This window comes from Lycorma delicatula, chromosome 7, assembly GCF_047948215.1.
Source record: "Lycorma delicatula isolate Av1 chromosome 7, ASM4794821v1, whole genome shotgun sequence".
NCBI lineage: Eukaryota > Metazoa > Arthropoda > Insecta > Hemiptera > Fulgoridae > Lycorma > Lycorma delicatula.
Genome location: NC_134461.1, coordinates 79,654,298 through 79,667,771, shown reverse-complemented (window position 1 = coordinate 79,667,771; position 13,474 = coordinate 79,654,298). Strand labels below are relative to the sequence as shown.

The following is a 13,474-nucleotide window of genomic DNA, read 5'->3' as shown; positions in this document are numbered from 1 at the left end:
CTCCAACGCCCTTGGGTCAGGAGGTTCTTCAACCATATCCTCCATATATGGGGTGATGGTGGAGGAGACTTACTAGAATGGGATGCCGCTATTGACATCTCAGAGGGGGTGTTTATGTGGGTTCCCTTTACGGGGAGCTTATTAGTTGGCTACTGCCAGCTGTGATAGTCTCTGCCCATACCGGTAGGACTTTGGGAACAGGAACTTTCATATGGATCACACTGTTTGGATTAATTTACTGCGACGTAGGACTTTTTATTCATCTTTGTCAGCTGTGAAATAGTGGCTGTAAGCGAAGCAACTTGATCAGAAAACATTGAGTTTTTTAAGTTCATTGCAGATCCTGCAATGAACTTGCAATGCTGTTATGAACATTTGTAGGAGTTTGTTTTGACGTAGTGGTGGTGAAAGATAAATCTTGTTTGACGAGGTTCCGCGAATTAACTATCTTTCTATATTCCCTGCGTGCACCCGGGAATGATAGCTTCTGCTCAGTACAGATTTTGAGAATTGCCTTTTCATCCTTAAAGGTTGGGCAATCTCGAGAGCGGGCTGTATGTGAACCACTGCAGTTCGCACATTTTTCACTTTCCTCGCAGTTAGTGTCACTGTGACCTTCGTTAGCACATCGAGCACAGATCTCCGTTCTCGAGCAAGATGTTGTAGTGTGACCATACCCTTGGCATCTGAACCATCGCCGAGGGTTGGGTATGAATGGTCGTACCCAAACCGAGAGGTAACCCACTTTAATCTTCTCTGGTGGAACAGGAAGACTGAACATCAGTATAAGGGACGATGTTGGTTCTTCTGTTTCGTTCTGCCGTTTCATTATATGTTTCACTTCTATAATACCTTGAGCACGAAGTTCATCAGCAATTTCACTTAAATTCATTTCCAGAAGGTCATGAAAAAAATTACCCCTCAGCTGGTATTTAAGGTCTTGTGGCATGTCGTATTTATGTTTATGCCGCCCATATTTGTGAGACGTAATAGGGAGCGACTCTGTTCATCGTTAAATGTTTCCACCAGAATTGTTCCGTCACATAATTTCCTAATGTTCCTCGGAAAACCAATACAACCGGTGACACATTTGTTAATCAGAAAAGGCGAGACCTTTTGAAGGGAGCCACCTTCCTGGTTATTCTGAAGAACAACAAAGCGAATATTCTTACACCTGACACCATCTTCATCTGCTGTAGCAAGATTACCCTCGTCAGACGAAGCTGACCAAGCCGTTTTCACTAGACTGAAATTGGTGGTTTTTTCAGATGGACCACTAACCATCTAGAATTTATTGAAGGAACTGAAATTTTGGTCCCATGAGAACCGGCGATATAATAGACCACTCCAACAGAGCGCACGCTATTGGAGCTAGAGCTAAATACAACTGGGTTTGCTCTGGTGCCCAGAAGGCATCGTTCAAGACTCACTACATAGAGCCATTCACCATAGGCACGATAGTTCCCACCTTAGGTTACGATTGCGTTTCGTTAAGATGTCGCAACACCACCGAGTGTAAATGAAAGAGAAAATTGTATTGGATGTTGTTGTGTAATTGAGTAAATGTATATGTTGCAATTCATGTAGTGCTCTTGGTGCAGTATATGTGTATAGTGTAAAGCATTCTGCAGCTCAGTGTGTAGTGGGAAGAAAAGCTGCAGAGGCAAGGCCCATGGGGACGCCAACCATATATAATTATAATAGCAAAACAGACAAAAGGATAAAGCCAAAAAAAATAAACTTTTGAAATGTGATATAATAAGGATTTCTGAAATCTGAAAACAACTAGATTGTACAAATTAGTCAACAGAATAAAAAGTAAGGAAGTTTTAAGAAAAGTTGCAGAAAACAGGAACTGTAAAAAAAAATTATTGAATTATGTATGAAAGAATGCAATGTTAAATAATTTTAATTCAGAAAGAAATCAGTCTGTATAATTTTTTGTTTGTATAATTTTCCTGATTTTCCAAGATTTAAATCTACAGATTTCCCTGACCACAGCTTACCTGAGTGATTTTCTACAAGTAATTAATGATAAAAGGAAGGAAAAACAGTTTCCACCATCCTCCATACTTAGCTTAGTTTTCTGTTAACTTTCTTCCTTCCTTCTTTCTCTATATTTTTTATTTCTGTTTTTATCAATATTTGGTGATTACATTATAAACTATAAACTTTATGTCTTAAAATCATCAAAATCAAATGAGGAATTTAGTTTTTTCCATATTTCTCCTGTAATGTTGGCTGAACAAATTAACATTTTATGTAGCTTGAAAATACTGACTTGAAAAAATGTACTCATAAAAATAATAATACCACTAAAGGGATATATATATATAAAGTGCAATAGATTAGCAGATTTAAACCTATTTCATAAGTCTCCTTCAATTTATCTTTACTTCATATATAATATTTTCTAGATTCCTGGATTCTTTTTCGGTTTTCTTTTCTCTTTTCATCATGTATTCTTCAGCATTCATAAGTAATCTTTTCCTAAACTGAGTTAGTACCTTCGCCATGAAGTCTTTACAAAAGTAAGCATATTTCTTGTAGCAATCACTTCTTTTAACCCCTCTATATTCTTAACTACATTATATGTGATTCACAATGTAGTACTTGGAAGATACTTCCAATGCTTTTCCATGATAAGATGACACAAGACCAAGAAAAACTTCATAACAGAGCATTAAACTTCTATATTTGTTTTCAATACAATTTAATTTTATACTGCATTAAAAACATTTTCTGTACTGTGAGTTGCAAATTATTAGAATAAAATCTGTAATAATTACAGGAAATTATTCTGAAAAACAACCAATCATTTTTCCATCAGTTTTCTGGTTATTTTTATTTCAACATTTCATAACATTAACAGACTATAAGATAAATTAATGCTCAACTATATTTAAGAAAAGAAACTCATCAATTATTTCAATGATTTTTTAAACATTTCTGCAAAGATCAGTTTATATCTAAAAATAGTTCAATTGAAACAATTTAAAAAATATATTAATACAAAAGATATACTTTACCATACTGATACCTAATATTGTCATACTGAGACAACAATTAAGACGATGCTTCCAAAAATGAGAATGAATCTCATTCTGAAAATATCAAAACCCTTAAAAAAATTAAATTAAAGAAGAAAAATCTTCTAAGTGTTAACATTGTTTTCATTAAATTCTGTACAAATTTTAAATTCTGAATGTTTTGTTCATAGCAAATTCATTTTTTTGTTATTTGATTAGGTTTGGTTTATTTAACTGTCTTACTCTCAACTTCTCGGTAAACTGTTTGTACTTATAAATAAGCATATCGTTTGCATTTTTGGTAGATTTCATAAAAAAGCTACCTATTATAATGGGTACCATGATTCGACTTCTGGAAAATTTCTACATATCTTTGTTTCATATCCCCCAAACCCAAAAACCACGGTCAGCTCAAAAGTTTATCAATGCTTTTTTTATTTTATACGTTTTTGTGGATATTATAACTGCCGTAGTTTTACACCAATCACTTTCAAATTGTTCCTCAAAAATTACTTGTCCCAAAATCTCGGTCAAGTTCATCAACGGCCAAAATTGAATCATGGGGTGGAAATGGAGGGGCTTTTTCAAAAAACAAAATAATTATAACTTTCTTATTAGGTAAAATATCAAATTCATTTAAAGTGCCTCCTATTCTTTTAAGGGCCTACAACTTATGTAAGTAGTAAAGTTTTTTTATATCACCAACCATTGGCCCAAGGGATGGAAAAAATAGGGTTTTGAAGACAAAAAATAATCATACCTCCCTTAATAGGCACAGTATCAAATCTGTTTAAAAGTCATTAGTCCTCTACACATTACCTAAAACTTTTGTCTAAAACAATTTTTACCCTTACGGCAAGGGATGATCAAAACAAAACAAAAAATATCGCTATAACTTCTTATTAAGTAAAATATTGAATTAGTTAAGGGCCTAAATCTTATACAAGTAAAGCTTTTTGATATCACCAACCAATGGCCCAGGTAGTAGAAAAAAATCAGGTTTCGAGAACAAAAAAAATCATACCTCCCTTAATAGGCACAGTATCGAATCTGTTTAAAGTGGTTGTTAGTCCTCTAGACATTACCTAGAACCTTTGTCTGAAACAATTTTTGATATGACCAACTCTTACGGCAAGGGATGACCAAAATGTTGCTGAAATTGTAAGAAGATGGGGCTTGTCGTATGCTAAACATTTGACACTATTTTCACATGCAACCATTGTCATATTGAATAAATTTGAACTTTTTCTTAACTTTAAGGTGAAAATCTTTTTTATCCCATACTTAGCACCAGTAAAATCTACCTCTGTCTTCCAGCGTGCCGAAAGAGATTTAAAAATTTTTTTTAAATTAATTTTTACCTAAAAAGTTATTTTCTTAAAGTTTTACATCTTGAAATCATATGATAATTTTAATTATTACAAGATGCGGTTCAAAAGTAAGGGCCAATGAGTTATAAATAAGAGAGATTGGTAAAACATTTTGTTCATGCATGCATGAACAGAATATGCATGCCGACCATCTTATGCATGCATAAGATGGTCTGTTGGGCAAGTAACAACTATATTGCCCTCAGTTTATTGTTGTTTGCCCACCAGTTGTGAAGTTTGATCAGTGATTAGGTCTCTAAATACAAAAGAACATAATGCAGCTGAAATTTATCAATTGTATGAAACACATGGGCCTACTACAATGAGTAAAGGAAACATGAGGCAACTGTGTCATGAGTTTAAGGAAGGCTGTTCAAATGTTCACTATAAACAGAGAAATGGCAGGTCTATTGTCCAGACTGATGATCTGGAGAAATGGATAAGTTTAGCACCACCGATCCATAATTCCTTGACAGACATCTGTTAATCTGTTAACACTGCAGTCCTCTCAGTTGTAGCACTTGTTCAGTAGTGCAAGAAAGGTGATGAAATTATAGTTATGCAGCGAAATTATTATTATTTACAACAAATTATTAACAAGAACAAGCAAAAAGCAAAAGAGAGATTATTTCAAGATGTGTGGAAAGAAAAGTATGGATGTATCGAAAACAGTGACAAATTGGTATGTACTTTATGCACAGATGTAATAACTGCCAGAACAATACTGACACACTTTTTTCAAAACATATGAATGTAATGTGACATGTGAGTGTAATGCCAAATGAAGAAAGATCGTAATACATTGCTAATTGTGTATGAAATTTTGAAAAAACAAAATAAATTGTTAAAAGAGTTTTGTTACTAGCCACAATCAAGCTACATCTGCCAGCTTTGTTGCAGCTCTTCAGTATTGGTGCCAACAGAAAACCATTTAGATGGTGGTGAATTTTTGAAAAACTCAACTGTTCTGAACACTTATTTAATGACTTTGCAAATAAAAAACAAATCATCAAGAGAATTAAATTATATTGTCAGCTAGAACAGTTCAGCGTTACATTGAAGATATGGCCAAAAAGATTAATGAACAGGTCAAAAATGATTTATCTAGTGACATAATTAGCATTGCATTCGATGAAAGTACCAATGTAAATAGTATGGGGTAGGCTTGCAATAGTTCTATGAATGATACACCTAAGGCACTGACATTTTTCATCAAGTACTAAAATCGGCAAGCATTGAATTAAAAAGCAATTGTTTTCTGAAATGATTGATTTTAAAAATTCAGTGTTATGGATGGATAAATTCAAGACAATGCGGAATGATTTGGAAAAATCAGAAGATTATGATCTTTTCATATCAATGTGTTGGGCATCACTTCCTACAAAGTTTTCATCTCTGAAAAAATGGGTTGGCCATTTTGTCCACATTCAATTCAACTTATAAATATGAGCAAATATTTTCACATATAAAATTTATTTTAAGTAAGAACAGGAGCAGTTTAACTACTAAAAATTCAGATGCCTGTATTCGTCTTAAGATGATTAAATATAAGCCAAACTTGCCTAAACTGATGTCACAAGTTCAGCATCAGGGGAGCCATTGACATCGAAGAGAAAAATAAAGTTCAATCAGTAAGGTTTGTTTTTATAATAATTAGAATTATAATTTTAATTTTTATGTTACAAGTTTCAAGCGCACTGTAATTATTTTCTCAATAAAATTTATCTTATTATTCACTAAAAAAATACTGTTTTAAAATGAAAATACCACTGACCCGAAATGTCTTCATAATACAAACATTTTCATTTTGATCCATAGCCAAAAAAGGTTACTGACACCTGCCCTAAGCTCTCAAACTGTGTGCACGAGTGCTCACAAAAAGACAACATACAGCATTCTGTGATCTTTTGTGAGCACTTGCAGATATCATCTGCAAAAGCACATCAGATGATATCTGCACGTGCTTTTCTCAATTACTTTAACCAAGCAGTATAGAGAAAAAATTGTCACTAGTGACAAAATGTGGATTTTGTATATCAATGTTAAGACAAAACAACCCGTGCAGTGGGATCATTCCAATTCACTTATACCAAAATAATTCAAACAAGCCTGGTCTCAAAGAAAAATCATTGCCACTGTATTCTGAGACCAAAAAGGTGTGCTTTTGACAAATTTCATGGAACCTGGAACATCCATCACATCACAAATCTGTTTTGAAACACTAAACTGCACTGTACCATTCAAAACCCACAACAAAAAATTTTGACATCAGTAATTGTTCTTCATGATAACACAAATCTACACAAAGCTGAATATACAACAAAAACAATTCAAAAATTTGGATGGGAGATTTTTGATCACCCCTCTTATAATTCTGATCTCATGCTCTCAGTGAATACCTTCTGATCTTCCTACTCCTCAAAAACTGGCTTAGGTCTCAATGATTCGAGGAAAGTGAAGAGTTTAAAATCTCTGAGTAAAAGAGACTAAAATTCCAGACAGCAGAATTTTATGCAGTGGGTTTGAAGAAGCTTGTTTTACAATAACAATAGTTTTTCGAGCAAAATTTTGATTATATAGAAAAAATATGTTATTTGAAACCATTAATAAACTTTTCATTTTTTCAATTTTTCTCATTTTGTTACAGATTGGCCCTTACTTTTGAACTGCACCTCATATATACAAAAAAAAAAAATAAATAAAAAACCAGTTACCTTCATTCTCTGTATCAACAACAGTTTGTGTGGTTGAACAAACATTCTGTACAAGCGTATGAATAAGACGATTCCATATATTAATACATGCTGCTTCTTTTTCAGCTTGTGGTTTCAATAACAAAACCTGAATAACAAATGCAATACAACAAATAATTGTATTTAAATCAAGGTATCACAAAGACTTTTGTAATTTAAGGCAAAGGAAAAAAGTAGGGATTAAAAATACAAGCCTTAATTTAGACAAATATATGAAGTTAACATATAAAATATAATTTATATCTTGTAATTTCCATATTAATTTTCCTAAAAATATTTAAATTGTCATTCATAATAAACTTAAATGTTTCTTATTCAATAACAAGTTTCGTTTTAGAAGTATTGCTAAATAGTAACCAATGTGTTATTATAAAGTTGCTGATCACTATCTCAACCTGTAAATAACCTACAAAATTTTACTACTTCTAATCTCATTGAAGTTTTTTTCTTATTATTTTTTTTCCAACCTCTGAGTAAGAAGCAAAAGCACATCTCTGCATTTCATCTGGAAGGGTCAAATCCTGGTCAGTCTGAATTTTATTGCTTTTTCAAATGCAAAAAAAATTCAGTTAACAACAAGAAAATGGAACTGGGGGGCATCAGCCTGTCGTTTCAGGATTAAATAAATAATATTTTTACTTCAAATATTTTTACCGGAATTATTTACAAAAAAAGGTAGTAATAAAATATCAACAAATAAAGGTTTCATGAAATGTCAATTTTATTTTACTCTCAAAACAACTACTTCAATAGCCAATTATATAAAAATACCAATTCTTTAAAATTAAATATTAATTATTAATACTTATACAGAAATATGAATGGAGAAGACAATTTATAATTACTTATAATTTTTTGGAGACAAAAATGTCTGACTCTTCAGACTTTTGGAAGCGTGTTTTTCTTTAGAACAAAAATATCAGAAACCCTTTTTTAAATAGATTTTACAATATCTTATCAATTTATAAAATAAAATATAAACAAATATGTGAAAATAAATTTCACAAAACATGTTTCAAAAGAGAAATTAAACATTTGAAAATTTTCAAAATGATGTAATAAACCAACATAATTGCAGTAAAGAAAATGAAACATACCTACAAACTATGGCCAAGAATAACATATATAAAAGATGAAATTTAAGGAAAATAATTATAAATGAATGATTACAATTCAAAGATGGTATTAGAACAACAGCTAACTCTTTCATAAATTTTAATAATAATATACAACTAAATTGCAATAAGAAGAGTAACTTATAATTATATTTTGTCAATTTAGATTTTACAGTTAAATTTAGATTTAACATTGTTAAAGGAACAAGAAGACTTATTGAAAAATATAACAGAAAAAGCTAAATAATAGATAACAGTTAAAATATAAAACAATAGTGAATAGAAATTTATCATTTGCAAATAAATTAATCCAAATTGAGGATACAAATTCTAAAAATTTTTCATTAATATAATTTTTGTCATTGCAAAGTATATGATTTTTACTAAATGGATTTTAAATGAACACCAGTGCAGAGCGTAATCAGTGTTGTTTATAAATCGGCTACTACTATTCAGAGACAATTCATGAGTAAATATCAAGCAACCACCTCAAATCTCACAGTCTCACTCATCTCAGAGGTTGCGTATCATATAGGATGCCAAGTCAGGGTAGACTGTGCAGCAGATATTCATTCGTAGTCAAGGTAAATCAGTAGAACACGCCAGCTTAGAATCTAATAATCCTAGGGTTACAGTACAGAGGGTACTGCATAATCAACTTTCATTTAGCCCTACAAATTACAACCAGCTTTGAGTGAAGGTGATAAAGAAAAACAAAGTTTTGTGTAAACATATTAAACAAAATAGACAGTGAAGATAATTAATCTTAATATAATTGTACTCAGTGATGAAGAAACCTCCATACCAACGGTAAAATGAATTGACATAATGTTTGGAAAAGGAGTGAGCGGAATCCATGTCACACAATCGAACATGTACAGGGCTTGCCTAAGGTAAATAAATGTTTTTTGTCAATTGTAACTGGCATATCATACCACCAGGAGCATTTGAACATTATCTAATGCCACAATCACAAGATGTAAGCAACGAATTCATTTTCCAGCAACACAGCATGCCAACAACATTATCATTATCATCATGCAGTAGTCTTGTATCTCAATAGCAAAGTGCCGTCTTGGATTGAGCATGGTGAAGCAATTTCCTGGCCACCACAATCACCTAATTTAACTCCAATGGACTTCTATGTATGAGGTTACATTAAAGACAGAATGTTTGTTCCTACAATTCCTGGAAATGTCAGTAAGCTGTATCCATAGCTCGTTTTCTGGCAACAGAAACAGTTGCCACCATAGATTAAGACATGCTTCGTAGGATTTTGCAGGAAAATGATTACAGATGGGACATCTGCCATGTAACAAAAAGTAGCATATTGAACATTTGTGAAACTTAGTTTTACTTTTTTTATGAAAAGTTATTTACTTTTTCCATTATTAAAAGTTACTTTTGTATAACTAGTTTAGAAATACCCAGTATTAATTTTTTTTTATAAATAAATAAAAATTTATGTTTATTATAGAGTTTTGTCCGTACTTCTTTCTGAAATTCTTTTGTAGTGTTAACTATTTTGTGAGTAGCAATATAAATATCACATGCTGTTCATATATTTGATTTTACTGCTGTTTTTACAGTAGAAAGCATACATACAATCTAAATGGCTGTGTATAGGTACAGAGACTTAGGATGTGTACATTGATGTCAGTGGATTCAAAGTTTTTGATACTCAACAATGTAACATTTAGTGCCTTCACCAGTTTCCATTTTCCTAAAAATTCATAATTTTGCTTATAATTTTAGGTTTTCATGCAGCTATTTGTCTATTTCAATTTCAGCTGTACAAAATCCTCTAATTAATTATTAATAATCCCCCAATTTGAAAAAATATATACAAATTACCTAAATTAAAAATTTCTTAATCTAATGCAAGTATTAAATCTAACTACAGCTATATTCAAACAGCCTATGCTTAGCTCTATCTGCTAAATATAATATGCATAAGTGATAAACTTAATATAAACTAATCTTTGTTAATTTATTGTTATTATTATTATTTCATTAATTATTATAATTATTTTTACACTAATAAAAGAGAATTTTATAAAGTGAATTACACGCTAATTAAGAAACAAGAGATGTGTTCTGATTCAGAACCTTTTCCTAATTTATCTTTTCCTAAATATTACTAAAATCATCACTTCAGTCTACTAGTATCTCCCAATTAAATATAAATGTATTAAAAATTATAGTTATAATCACTGAAAAAGTTTAATCATGTAATGTTTAATATTTTTTGAACATGCACTATTGGTACTTCTTGCTGGCTCACTAGTGGACATTGCAAACGCATCCCAACATTTTAAAGTAAAATTTATAACAGTTGAATGCATTATAATAACCTTCATTAATATATTTTTCTTTAAACTTTGTTGATAATAGTGACTATGTTATATGAAATAAATACAGATTGGCATCATGTTATTTATTTCCCAACAAATATTTTTAGCCAAAGATATAAGTTAAGCATATAACATAAAACAGTTAAATACATAACAAAAACAAAATATATTAATATTAATTAAGAAAAAATTCTTAACAAGAATAATTAGAAATAATTCTTCTTCAAGAAATAATTCAACAAACAAGATAACAAGCAATACACAAAAACTGATCTAAAAGGAAATACATGTTTTAAATATTGCTTTCCAATAAATAAATTAATTTTGTTAGCCATGTACAAATTTAAAAAAGATCTTTCACCTTAGAAAAACATGATAAAGCTCATAATTTGTCAAAAAATGAAGCATATATTTTATTATACTGTTTTAGGCAGAAATATTCAAAATTTAGTGCAGTTGCTTTTACTACATGTTATATTTTGTCTTAATTATTACTATTGTTACAAATAACATATTATCAAAATCATTATAATAAATAAAATTTTCATTATTAATATAAATAAATATACATACTATTACTGACATAATCCTATTTTTTGAACAAATGATTAATTAAAACAAACAACATAATAATAACATAACATATTGTGTTTCTGAAAGTGGCAATAAAAACAAAGTAATAATTATATATAATATTTTTCAATAACAGTGAAAAACAACAAAAAAGTGTAGTATTTTGTTTATCATGAGAAAATATTATACTGTCAGATTCGTATAAATATAAATGAACTTAAGTTCTTGAAACTGCCTATTTGTATTAACTACATTCAAAAACTATTGGTTCAAAATAAAACATAGTTTTATAAATTAAATTTCTGATATTACCTGAGCAAGTACTGCAAGAGTTCTTGGGTATACCTGAAGCGGCCATGAATTATTATTTTCCTGAGCAGATGGACTAGGACTTACTCCCAGGTGATGTAACAAAGTAGATTTCAAATACTCAGACAACACATTATGTGCTAACAGATTGTGGGTGTAACGTGTCAGTGCTTGGGAAAATTCACAATATAGTACACCCAATTGTGCTCCAAAATAAACTGAAATTGTTCCTGAAATATAAGAAAAACTATTTATTGCGGATGTCTCTATTTAAACAAATTTTCTTTTAACTTATTAAATATTTATACTTTCTAGAGTGTTTTCTGAGGAAATATAATGTTTAATTTACTTTAATACATTCAAAACTTTTCAAGTTTATTAATTTCATACAAGCATACCACAGCTAAATCATAACTGCTTGTTACAAGCAAGTTTTCAATAATGTAATCTATTTATTATTACAAATTTAAAAAAAATTCACAATCAGTTTTTTAAAATAAGATTATACATGTTTTAACACTTATCAACACATCACCACTGATTAAAACAACAGACTATATATGTAAAAAGAAAAAAATTAGTCTATTTCAAGCAATTTGCAAAAATTTACATTACACTGAGTGAATACATAGGAATGAGAATTTAATACATTAGACATAATGCCTTTTTGACCTGAAGCAAGGTGAAATATTTTCTGACACTATCAAAAACTACACTCTAAATAAACTACACAACCACATTTTTATTATAGTAATTACAATAGTTAATATTAAAGTTTTATTTTCACCATCAAACGTTCACAATAATTCAAAGGAATTAAAAACAGTAATTCTGAAAATAGAAATTCTCTAATAAAATTATTACAATTTTTTATTTGCAAAAAGTAAGATACCCCATATTTCACGATCTCTAACGCCTTCAATTAAGTAAAATAAATTAGCAAATTTGTTGTCCTAACAGTAATTTTGCTTTACTCTTTTGTAGTTCTTTAACTTCGACTTACCAGTTTCTGTGCGTGCAGATTCTCTATCAAGATCACGTATAATGGCTGCTAATATAAACATTTGTTGTTCAGCAAGGCCAGCTTCAACATATCGTCTCATATACGGACTCTCGCTGCATATTAGATACTTGTTCATGAATTGAAATATTTGAGAGGCAAGAGATATATACTAAAAAAAAGGAAGAAAAAATTAGTAAACATAAAAATCTAAATAGCATATTTTCAACAGTTAAGTTTGGGTATCTCTTTTTGACTGACAAACTATAATAGAACTAATCAACTAATTTGATAACATTATTTTCTAATTATATTCTGTATCTTTTTTGTAGAAACCCTTTAATTTTAATTATCTTCATTGAATCTTTCTCACCAGTTCTAATCTTTTTTCACAGAAAACCTAATTTTATTATAAAGTGAGTGTATTTAAGGAATCCTTTTTTTTAAATGTCAATTTTAGTGAATAATCAGAATATACTTTCATCAGCAAGATGAAAATGTTTCTAATAAGACATAGTCAAATGGAGACAAAATAAAACAGTACATGTGTGTAATTCAAGCAATGAAAAGAATTACTTCTTCAATGATTATTTAATTAACAGTAAAGTGCACTAAATTAAGCAAAAGTAATATAAAATTCACACAATTTTTAAAGGTATCTGACCTTGGCTCATACGAACAAAGATATTTAACTTAGTTCAATGACTCGTCCCCTCTAAAGTAGGCCCCTTCAGATTTAACACACTTATCCCACCAATGTTTCCATTGTTAGAAGCATTTTTCAAAGTCATTTTGAATAAGCTCCATAATATTGCATTTCTTTTGATCTCTTCTCTACCTTCGAATCTCTTTCCTTTAAGCAGAATTTTAAGTGTAAGAAAGCAAAAAATTGCAGATAGCCATGTTTAGTGAGTAAGGTTTCTGTTAAAAACTGTAGATGCCGTGTTTTTCCAAGAATTTCTAAATAAGTT

The 13,474-nt window shown here is 30.3% G+C and overlaps 1 protein-coding gene across 8 annotated transcripts in view; it reads right to left on the bottom strand.

The window, feature by feature from the left end:
• The window catches only part of poe (E3 ubiquitin-protein ligase-like protein poe), a 216,588-nt gene that overhangs the window by 169,951 nt on the left and 33,163 nt on the right, over positions 1–13,474 (bottom strand). For all 8 annotated transcript variants that reach the window (XM_075371905.1, XM_075371903.1, XM_075371908.1 and 5 more), the window contains 3 exons: positions 12,507–12,675; positions 11,507–11,733; positions 7,114–7,240 (listed from right to left, as the gene is read on the bottom strand). In XM_075371905.1, the coding sequence (XP_075228020.1) occupies positions 7,114–7,240; positions 11,507–11,733; positions 12,507–12,675 (523 nt within the window). The remainder of the gene's footprint in view (positions 1–7,113; positions 7,241–11,506; positions 11,734–12,506; positions 12,676–13,474) is intronic.